Source organism: Pipistrellus hanaki (genome assembly GCF_964339955.1).
Source record: "Pipistrellus hanaki genome assembly, chromosome: 1".
Lineage (NCBI taxonomy): Eukaryota > Metazoa > Chordata > Mammalia > Chiroptera > Vespertilionidae > Pipistrellus > Pipistrellus hanaki.
In genome coordinates, this window is record NC_140503.1 from 209,092,208 (window position 1) to 209,103,054 (window position 10,847).

General features: G+C 70.5%; 1 protein-coding gene across 2 annotated transcripts in view; it reads left to right on the plus strand.

The window, feature by feature from the left end:
* The first annotated feature begins 510 nt into the window (after positions 1–510).
* LRPAP1 (LDL receptor related protein associated protein 1) overlaps positions 511–10,847 on the plus strand; it is a 229,491-nt gene continuing 219,154 nt past the window's right edge. Inside the window, exons 1-8 of one of the 2 annotated variants that reach the window (XM_084865078.1) lie at positions 511–764; positions 2,125–2,269; positions 3,155–3,279; positions 3,359–3,479; positions 3,714–3,872; positions 4,843–4,925; positions 5,219–5,395; positions 5,728–5,818. In XM_084865078.1, coding sequence (XP_084721204.1) covers positions 549–764; positions 2,125–2,269; positions 3,155–3,279; positions 3,359–3,479; positions 3,714–3,872; positions 4,843–4,925; positions 5,219–5,395; positions 5,728–5,790 — 1,089 coding nt within the window. In that variant the 5' untranslated portion in view covers positions 511–548 and the 3' untranslated portion in view covers positions 5,791–5,818. Of the gene's footprint in view, positions 765–2,124; positions 2,270–3,154; positions 3,280–3,358; positions 3,480–3,713; positions 3,873–4,842; positions 4,926–5,218; positions 5,396–5,727; positions 6,778–10,847 lie in introns of those variants that run through there. The other variant, XM_084865077.1, reaches the window with a different exon arrangement.

Consider the following 10,847-nt stretch of genomic DNA (forward strand, 5'->3'; position numbering starts at 1 on the left):
TCTCACAGATATGCTATCTTAGAGGCTCAGTAAAGAAGATCTAAGCTGATCTTTGTCAGGGAAAATATCAGCCTAGGACATGACTGCCCACTATAACCTGATTGTAGTTAGATATTTAATTTTAAACCATCTTTTGTGGTTATTTTAGGTCTCTGAGTTTGCAAGACTGCCACGCAGGCCTCCCCTGAGCTTGTCAGGTCAGCATGTGGCTCCTTTCGTTCACGGTACATTGTTATTAACTTAATTAGGGTACTCCTATGCTGGCCTTTGCTAAAAACTCAAGGGCCAAAGAGCCGCAGTTTGCCCACCACTGCCCTAGCGCATTTGGCAGTAGTCTGGGCCACTCGGCATCACGAGGCCGCGGCGTGGTTGCCTGGGAAACGCTCGCGTGCCGCCGCAGGGTTTCCTGGGCCTTGTAGTTCGCCGGCGGCCTCGCCTGGGCTGGTCGCGGGGATAAGGACTACAACTCCCAGGAGGCGGCGCGGCAGGGCGGGGCCTGGCGGGACCGCTAGGAAGAGGCGCTGGGTCTCCCGGACCAGAGGAGGAAGATGGCGTCGCGGGGGCACGGACCCGGGCTGCGCGGGCTCCTGGCGCCGCCGCTGCTGCTGCTCTTGCTGCCGCCGCTGCTCGCGCCCTGGCGGGCGGCGGCCCACGGCGGCAAGTACTCGCGGGAGAAGAACGAGGCCGAGCGGCCCTCGCAGCGCGAGCCGGCGGCGGAGTTCCGCATGGAGAAGCTGAACCAGCTGTGGGACAAGGCCCGGCGGGTGAGCGGCGGCGCCCCCGTGGGGTGCGGGCCCGGGGCTGCGCGTGCCGCTCCCCGCCCGCCGCTGCGGCCTGGGCCCCCGCGCTGTCCGGCTCCTCCGGGGGCGGGGGCCTCGGGGTGCCGCGGGCGGGCCGCCTGGGCGCCGGGGGCGGTGGGGGTGCCACGGGCGGGCGGCCTGGGCGCCCGGGGGTGAGGGGGCCTCGGGGCGCCGCGGGCGGGCGGCCTGGGCGCCGGGGGCGGTGGGGGGCCTCGGGGTGCCTTGAGGCCCGTGAGCCCGGGCGGGCGGCGCGCTCCAGGGCTGCCCGGGCGGGGCCGCCCTCCGGGCTCGGGTCGCCGGCGCTGGTGCCGCGGAGGAGCGCCCAGGGACAGGGTCTGGGAGCCCCGGTCTCGCTGGGTGCTCGTCCCCGCTCGGCGGTTGAAGCTGGTGAAGCGCTTGGCCTCCGGGCGCGAGGGAGATGGTGGGAGCGCCGCCCTGGGCCTCCTCTCCTCCCCTGGCGCCTCCTCCCTCTGCTCCGGGAAGGGCTCCGGGAGGGTCCGGGGGGGGGGGGGGGGACCTGCTCTGTCCCTGAGGCTCCTTCCTCAGCCACCATCTGGAATGGGGGGTGCTGGAGGCCTCGGGGCCCCCGCTCCCCACCGGGCCAGCGCAGCGGTGACCTCGCCCCGCCGGCCGCCTTGAGCACCCCCGCTCCGCTCCGCCGGAGACCAGAGCTGCGGGGAGACATCGCCTGTGAGCGCCGCACTGACCGGCTGCCTCCTGCCTACATAGGCCCATGCGCCCCAACCAGGGCCGGGCCACCTGCACCAGAACCCATCGACCTTCAGCCTGCGGGCCAGACCCGCTAGGGCCAGCAGTTTCTTTAATCTGCCGGGATGTGCTGACAGGCAGAAGGCGCGGTTAGGTCACGTCCGGAGCTGGAAATGGAGGGTCCCTGTGGGGCCATCGCCACCACCAGACATCCCGCCGGTCTCTGCCCAGGGCTCCGCCCCCTCTGCTGCTTAACCTTGGACTTTCTGCTTTGCCTCTGGCTTCGGTTAGCCGGCTCTTTTCCCAGGAGGCCTTGACTGTGACTTACAGATCCTAAAGGTCCCAGGGAGTGGGGGCGGTGGGCGTCCTGTGCCCGCAGGCTCAGGCCCGGGCAGCGGTGGCTCCCTGGGGACCTGGGTGGCGACCATGCCGAGCTGTAGACGTTCAGAGAAGCCGGTAGCCTCACGCCACGGGGCGCAGGGCCCTTCGAAGTCCTGCAGGAGCGGGTGCGGGTGTGAAGGGCTGGCACCGGACGTGCTGGCCTTCCGGTGTCGGGGTCGCCCTGTCTGTCTCCGGCTGCCCGGCAGCGGTGTCAGGTGCCCCTGTCCGCCCGCAGCTGCAGCTCTCCCCCGTGGACCTGTCGGAGCTGCACGCCGACCTGAAGATCCAGGAGCGGGAGGAGTTCGCCTGGAAGAAGCTGAAGGCCGAGGGCTTGGACGAGGACGGGGAGATGGAAGCGAAGCTGATCCGCAGCCTCAACGGTGCCTCCCCCCCCCCCAGCCCGGGCTCCTGGCAGCACCGTGGCGGGCCCTCAGTGTGTTGGCGGGCCGGCGGGCCCTGGGCAGCTTTTCCGGTCTGGGTGTTAGTGGCCCCGATGGCATAGGGCCCCACCGGCCAGGGCCCCACCGGGTGGCTCAGTGGGGGGCCTTCTGCAGCTTAGGGAGAGGCTGGGCAGGTCTGACATCAGGACACCCCCAGCTCACATTGAGCCCCAGGGTCTGGGTTCCAGGTGAGGGAGTTCTGAGGCCCAGGCCGAGCCGAGAGCAGGCAGGCAGAGGCGCTGGTGTGGAGGGGAAGGGCCGACGTGCCCCTCGCTGGCCGGCCGGCTGGGGAGAGTCTGAAAGGGGAGGGAAGCCCACGCCGGTTTCTAGGGAAGGGGGGAGGGCTGAAGGGCAGGGAGGGGCTCTGAGTCCCCGGGCCGACCAGAGGGGGCTTGTCCCAGAGCCCTGCCCCACGTGGTGCTGGGATCCAGGTGGCTGCCAGGCCCCCAGAAGCAGCCTAGTGGGGGGAAGAGGGAAGTAGCTGAGGGAAGAGGGAAGTAGCAGAGGGAAGTAGGCTCGGGGCTTGGCTGCCCGTGGGCGCGGCTGCTATTGGGGTGCTGACACCGAAGTTTCTCCTGTGGAACCCCTCCCTCCAAACAGGGGCCCAGGTTAGACACACACACACACACCCCGCGTTCCCGGCACATCTCCCATCCCAGAACAGCTGCAGAGGGGCTGGGAGATGACCTTGTCCCGCGGGGCGAGGCGGCCGGCGCCGGGGGCGGGTCCGGTCTGTCTCAGTTCTGCTGGCCCCGGGGGCCCGGTGGTCACCGGAAACCAGGGAGGGCGGGCCTGCCAGCTGACGGGCGCCCGCTGCCCTCCTAGTCATCCTGGCCAAGTACCGGCTGGACGGCCAAAAGGACGCCCGGGAGCTCCGCAGCAACTCCGTCTCCGAGGGCCCCGAGCCGGACAGCCTGGAGGACCCCCGGCTGGAGAAGCTGTGGCACAAGGTACGGCCGCCCGCCCGCGCCTGCCGCTTCCGGGGGGCGGGGGGGGGCGCCCGGGCGGTGCTCACGCAGGCCCCCCCAGGCGAAGACCTCCGGCAAGTTCTCCCGGGACGAGCTGGACAAGCTGTGGCGGGAGTTCCAGCACCACCGGGAGAAGGTGCAGGAGTACAACGTCCTGCTGGAGGCGCTGAGCAGGACCGAAGGTGCGTCCGCCGCCCGGCCCCACCGCCTCCCCACCGGGCGCCCTCCCGAGAGCCCTGCCAGGCGCCCCGGGCGGGCGAGGGAGCACCGGTGACCGGCCTCCGCCGGCCTCTCCCACAAACACCGTTGGCGCCGTGGCCTCTGGAGGGTGGTTGGGAGCCGGGCCTGGCGGTCCAGAGGGAGGGCCGGGCTCTCGGGGACAGCCGTGGCCTCCCGTCACCGCCCCTGTCCCCCAGAGGTCCAGGAGAACGCCCTCAGCCCCTCGGACATGCGCGGCCCGCAGGGGGAGGCACTGCACAGCCGGCACGCCGACCTCAAGGACCGGCTGCGGCGCATCAGCCAGGGCTACGACCGGCTGCGCAGGGTCAGCCACCAGGGCTACGGCGCCGAGGCCGGTGAGCTGGGGGGCGGGGGAGTGGGGGCCGGTGAGCTGGGGGGCGGGGGAGTGGGGGCCGGTGAGCTGGGGGGCGGGGGAGTGGGGGCCGGTGAGCTGGGGGGCGGGGGAGTGGGGGCCTGTGAGCTGGGGGGACGGGGGAGTGGGGGGCCGGTGAGCTGGGGGGACGGGGGAGTGGGGGGCCGGTGAGCTGGGGGGCAGGGGAGTGGGGGCCTGTGAGCTGGGGGGGCGGGCGAGTGGGGGCCGGTGAGCTGGGGGGACGGGGGAGTGGGGGGGCCGGGGAGCTGGGGGGTGGTGAGCTGGGGGGGCGGGCGAGTGGGGGCCGGTGAGCTGGGGGGGCGGGGGAGGGGGGGCCGGGGAGCTGGGGGGTGGTGAGCTGGGGGGGCGGGCGAGTGGGGGCCGGTGAGCTGGGGGGGCGGGCGAGTGGGGGCCAGTGAGCTGGGGGGGCGGGGGAGGGGGGGCCGGTGAGCTGGGGGGTGGTGAGCTGGGGGGGCGGGGGAGTGGGGTGTCCGGGGAGCTGGGGGGGCTGGGGAGCTGGGGGGTGGTGAGCTGGGGGGGCGGGGGAGTGGGGGGGCCGGGGAGCTGGGGGGGCGGGGGAGGGGGGCCCACGGGCAGGCACTCCGGCAAGTTCTCTGAAAGGTGCACTTTCGTGGTCCCTTGGCCCATGTCTCAGTCGGGACAGCTGGTTTCACCGCAGTGACACGCAGCTCCACGCGGTGGCCATTTACATCCACTTCCTTCTGAGCGCCTGCTCACAGGCCAGGGCGGGGCCGGCAGGACGTGGCCACCGCCAGCGCGGCCTGTCCGCGGGGCTGAGCCCGTGTGGGAAGGAGGCGCCCGCGGTGCTTCCCGAGGAAGCTGCACACGTGTGTGCGCACTCGAGCTCAGCACCTGTGTCTCACGCCCCCGCACGCTCACCCCGTACTGGCGGCCACGCCGCGTGCGGTGTCTGAGCGGCCCTGCCCCCACAGAGTTCGAGGAGCCGCGGGTGATGGACCTGTGGGACCTGGCCCGGTCCGCCAACTTCTCCGAGCAGGAGCTGGAGGCCTTCCGGGTGAGCGGCCGGCCCCCGTCCGCGTCTCCGGCGGCCGGGGAGGGGCTGCGGCCTCGCTATCTCAGACCGCAGCTGTGGGTCCTCCCAGGGCTGCTCCTGCCCGTCCCCCCCACCCCCTTCCGTCCCCTTCCGTCCCCTCCCCCCGTTCCCCTCCGCTCCCGTACGGCGGCCTCCCCATGTGCGCGGGCTGCAGGGGGGCGGGGGGACGGAGGGAATGGGGGGGACGGAGGGGATGGAGGGGGGTGGTAGGCTGTGGCTCCTGGAGGCGGGGACTCAGTGCGGGCCTGGTGCAGGAGGAGCTGAAGCACTTTGAGGTGAAGATCGAGAAGCACAACCACTACCAGAAGCAGCTGGAGATCTCGCACCAGAAGCTGCGGCACGTGGAGCGGTTTGGCGACCAGGAGCACGTGAGCCGGAACAAGGAGCGCTACGCCATGCTGGAGGAGAAGACCAAGGAGCTGGGCTACAAGGTGCGCGGCCCGCCCTCCGGAGCCCCCGCTTCCTCTGCCCGGGGGAGGGGGCTCGGGGCCGGACCGCAGCCTGCTCCTGCGGGGGTGCTGCCTGGAGGGACGGGAGGGTGGGGAAGGGCTGCGAGGCTGGGACCTGGCAGGGCTGTGGGCGGGGCTGTGGGCACCCACACGGGGAGGGGGGCTGCGGGCACCCACACGGGGTGGGGGGGGGGCTGCGGGCTGGCATGATGACTTGCTCTGGCACCTCTGGGAGGAGACGGGGACGTGGCGGCAGCATGGCGCTCCGCCCGTCCCCTCCCGCTCACCGCCGCTCTCCACGCTCCGCTCCGCAGGTGAAGAAGCACCTGCAGGACCTGTCGGGCCGCATCTCCCGGGCGCGCCACAACGAGCTCTGAGGACCGTCCGGCGTGGCCCGCCCTCGGGGGGCGTCCGCGTGAGCGGGACCGGAACCCGGGACCGCGTGGCCGTGCCCAGTAGGCAGTGGCCTCGGACGCCGGGTGCCAGCAGGCTGCTGCCCCGCACTGAGCGCTGATTTGCCGCAGCGTCACTGCGGGACCCTGCCCTCCGCGGGAGCCGGTGGGAAGCCGTGGCGATGATGGTCCTTGGTTCTGTGACCCGCTGCCCGTCTCTCTGTGTCTGCCGCTCGGCCTCCCCCACCGTGGCCCCGGCACTGCCAGCTGGGAGGCCCCCTCCCACCCCGCCCCCACGCCGTCCGCCCTGGTGCCTGAGAGGAGGGAGGTGCTCCCAGCCTGCGGGCACCCCGGGGGGAGCCTCGGGTGGTCTGAGGGCCCCTTCCCCGTTGGCCCTGGAGGAAGCTCTGCCTTGTTGGAGGAACCCAGGCAGCGCGCTAGTGTCTGTGGGGACGGGGTGCCAGGAGGGGCCCCCTTCCTGCTGGGGCTGCGCCGAGGTCAGTGCCAGGGGCCCAGAGCCGTGCCCTGTGCCGGCCAGTAAGAGGCCTGGGACCAGTCTGGGCCTGGGACATGGAGGTGAGCAGAGGGGACGTGGGACTCAGTTTACCTGAGTTGCTAACAGCTGGTCTTCCGACCGGGTGGGTGGTGGTTCCTGCTCCAGGAGGAGATGGCTGAGGTGGGCGGGAGGGGCGCGCAGACCGCCTCCAGCGTGTGCTGTCCCGGGACGTGGGGCCCCCCAGGACCCCCCACGCTCCTGTAGCTCGCCACTTGGCTTGTGACCCCCCCCCGTTCAGCTACCGAGCCCAGCCCCAGCGTGGGGTTTGGGGGTGGTCCTGGGGGTGATTGGGCTGAGGAGGGAGCCCCCGGGGGCGGGGGGGGCTCTTCCTGCCGAGCGGGGTGGTGGCTTTCCAGACACCAGTCGTCTGCTCCTCTTGGTTTCCCGCCAACATGACAGAAATAAAGGTTTAAGCCACCGGTGTGCGGTTTCTGTGCAGGGACCCGGACAAAGAAGCACGGGTGTGGGCCTCTGCCTTAGATGCTGGCAGTGTGTGTGTGTGCGCGCGTGTGCGCGCGCGCGCCTCTGTGCCTTAGGTGATGCTGGCAGTGCGTGTGTGCGTGCGTGCGTGCGTGTGTGTGTGTGTGTGTGTGTGTGTGCATGCGCACTGGCCCCGTCTCCAGAAGTGTCTGGTCTGGTGTCCCATCCCGGCTGCCACTGGAGGTCACGCGCTCGCTGTGAGTGGGTGGGTGTGCGTCATGCTGGACAGTGACGTGGGCGGGAGCCTCTGGCCGGGCACCCCGGGGCAGTGGGAAGGGGTGCCGGCCGGGGCTCAGTCTCGGTGGCGGTTGGTCCCTCTGGTCTGTGAGCCGGCACTGGAGGAGGTCACAGTCCTGGTGCCCCCGTGGCCGGCACGGCACAGGCAGGGCCCCTGGAGGGCATCCCTCTTCCTGTAATCCTCACCAAGGACATTTTCAGGAGGAACATCCACATGCATCCCGACTGGGGCATATGCCCTTGACCAGAATCAAGCCCACCATCCTTAGGTTCGCAGGCCAACGCTCTGACCACTGACCTAACCGGCCAGGGCGGCCACGCTCTTCTGTCACTGTAGCTGTTGTTGCCTGTCGCTGTGTTTCATCTGAACCGACGCCCCATCTGTCAGGGAGCCCTCCCTGTGGCCGGGTGGGTGTCTCTCAGAACCTGGGGGAGGGCCGCGGTCCTGCCCGCTGGGTGCCCCGCGCTGATCAGCCAGCCGGACGCAGAAGGAGCGCATCCGTCTGCCCCGGCCACGAGGGAGCTCGCTTTTCCACGTGCGTTTTGGAATTGGCTTCTGGGCTTCAGACAGGATGGCCTTGACCTCGGGCTGGTAGTGGCATCCTAGCAACACTGGGCTCCGGCCGTGGGTGCTACTTAGGCCCTCTCTGCTCTCCCCGGACTCACTCCTGAGGACCAGGCACCTCACGCTGCTGTGAACAGGCTTCTGGTTCGTTGTTTGAATAGTTTGTCCGCTCAGTTCACTCGTGTCTCCTGCCCACACGGCAGCCGCCCTCCTGGTGCCCAGGCGCCCCTCTGCCCTGGCCTGCGGCTGCCCATCTTCCTCCAGAGCAGGGGTCCTCAAACTTTTTAAAGTGGGGGCCAGATCACGGTCCCTCAGAGAGCTGGAGGGCCGGACTATATGAACTAATTCCTACTGTAACACCTCGGCTGCGCTCACTGCCCAAAAAACCTGGCGGGCCGGATCAGACTCCTCTGCGGGCCGCATGTGGCCCGCGGGCCGTAGTTTGAAGACCCCTGCTCCAGAGGCACCGCCCCGAGTGCGGGGCAGCGGTGCACAGGGTGCTGGGCTGGCAGGGCCTGGTTGGGACAAGGCTTCACCCATCGCTCGGGAGGAAGGGCAGGTGTGTCCCAGGGCCATCGGCAGGCAGCCCCGGAGCCCGGGCACCAGCCATGTCCCCTGGGGCCAGCAGGCGGGAGCCCCGGAGCAGACCTCTGGGGTGGGCCCACGTGGCCCCTGCTCACCGCGGGCCATGCCGTCCTGGCGACGCCGCTCAGCGCGGGGCCTCCTTCCTCCCGGGCGCCAGCTGGGCCAGCCGCTGCTCGCGGGCCTGTGCGTGCTGGGCCCCCGCCTGCCGGGCCACCGCCATGGCCGCCACGTCGATCTGCGCGTAGCCCGAGGAGCCGGCCCCTGGAAGTGCCCGGTGAGCCGGCCCAGCTCCAGAAGCCGCTCTCCCCCAGGGGCCTCGGCGGACGGGTGCGGGGCTGGGGTCCCACCACGCCCTCCCCCCAGCAGGGCCTGAGCGGGGAGGGGTCGGGGCGGGAGCCCAGCTCACAGGAGGGCCCAGTGCCGGGTTAGGCCCCACCCCATGGCCCGTGGGGGCCCACCTCGCACGCCCGCGCCCGCCTCGGGGAGCTCCAGGCCCAGGTAGTGCAGCTGCTTGGTGGAGGGGGCGCTGGCGGGGACGTTCACGTAGGCGGGCGCCGTGCCTCCTGCAGGGGCGGGCTGTGAGTCCCGGGCTGAGAGCTAAGGCGCCCCCCAAGGGCTCCCAGCAGCCCCCATAGCCCCCCCAACTCCTCCAGGGCCATGTCCCTCCCTGACCTCCTGCCCCTTCACCCCCAGTGCCCACTGCAGCCCAGTGACCACACCCTCTGTCTTTGGCCCCTGCATGCCGCCCACCCTCCACCCAACCCCCCAACCACCCCTCCCGGCCACTCCCTCCCAGGTCCCTGCACCCCCCTCCTGCCACACAGACATCCTACTCGGTCCAGGCCCTGGGCTGTCCCGGGTGACCGCCCACTCCAGGTCTCAGGGGCCCTCCCGAGCCCACGTGTCCACCCACAGTGACACCTCCTCCAGGACGGCCTCAGGCACTCCGCGTCCCTCCACCGTCCAAGACCCGCCCACTGGGCTCAGGGCCCCAAGTGGCAGGCTGCCCGCCTGCCCGGGGCGGGACTGACCACGCCCGGGCCCAGGCGCCCCTCCCAGCAGCCCCGCGTCCTGCCTCAGCTCCATGGCAACGCCGCCCCCTCCACTGCCGGTCTCCTGGCTGGGCTGCCCCTGCGGCCACTGTGACCGCCCCTCCCGTCCCGCGTGCCAGCTGGGCCGGGGCTGACCTACCTGGGCGTGTCAGGGGCGCAGGGGGTGAGGCGGCGGCTCCCTAGACCAGAGAGGGCAGGGTCAGCCGTGCCGGGAGCTGGCCCCAAGGGCGCCGCGGGAGCAGCCAGGTGCCCCCGGGAGACCAGCCTGGGCCCCTCAGTGTGCCCCCGGGCCCGTGGGGAGAGGATGTGCCAGGCCACCTGCCCCGCTGAGCTGGACGTGGCTGTCTGGCTGCAGCCACCGGCTCCCGGGGACGAGGCTGGCGTGCAGGCCCGTCAGCCGGGACTCTCCTGGCATGGACAGAGCCAGAGAGGAAGGGGCGCCGGTGGCTGCAGCCAGGGGACTCTGACCGGGAGGAGACCGCCCGGGGCCTCCGTCTCCCGGTCCCCGTAGGAGTTGGCCCCGGGAGGGGCGGGGCAGGGGCCGGACAGGGCCAGAAGAGGCCAGCCCAGCAGCGGGGTGCCTGGCCTGCTCTCTGGGAAGGCGAGGGGCTGCCGGGCTCAGCACACGCCCTTCCCCCCGCTCCTCCCCCCCGCCCCCCCGGTCCGGGCCAGGCTGCGCGCCCTGCTACAGGAGCCCTGTGCTGGGCCTCGGCCGGGGCCTGACCTCCCACACCCATGCCCTCCAGGAGGCCAGTCCTGCAGGTGCCGGGGCCGCAGGGCAGGCACAGGCAGAATCAGGGACAGGGCTCAGGGCTCCTGAGGTGCCCCAGCTCTGCCGCTGGCAGGAAGCCCCACGCACCCACCACCCTGGGGTGGAGGAGGCAGCAGGTGCTCACAGGAGGGAGGGAGGGCCCAAGAGGCTATGCTGGGGGCCCCGCCCACCTGGGCCATCCTGGGACCCAGGGGGAGCCCGAGGCACGAGATACCTGGCCCCAAGGGCCCCAAAGGCCACAGCCACAGGGTCAGAGGCCATGCCCGTGAGGGTGAGGAGGTGAGGGTGAGGGTTAGGACTAGGACTAGGACCAGGGTTAGGATTGCACCTGACTTAAGGTTAGGGCTATGATTATAGTTAAGATCGAAACTGTTAGGGTTGGGTTTAAGGTTAGGATGTTTTATGGTTAGTGTTAGGATCAGGGGTAGAGCTAGCATTCGGGTTGGAGCTGTTTTAGGGTTAGTTTAGGGCTAGGGCTAAGGTTAGGGTTAGGATTGATCCTGTGTTAGGTTTAGTGTTGGGGTTAGGGTGGACATGAGGGTGAGGGGTTCATGTAGGCTTATGGTGTTGGAGCTAGGGTTACAGTGCGGGAAGGGTGAGGGGTAAGTTTAGGGTTAGGGTTAGGGCTAGGGTTAGGGTGAGCATTAGGGTTAGGGTTAGGGTGAGCATTAGGGTTAGGGCAAAGAAGGCAACTCAGCCTCTGGGGCCTCAATCCGCTCTGGTCAGGGAACACTGGCCCTGTCTGTGGACAAGGGACTTGGGGACAGAGGCCCGTGGGGCTTTGGCAGGACTGAG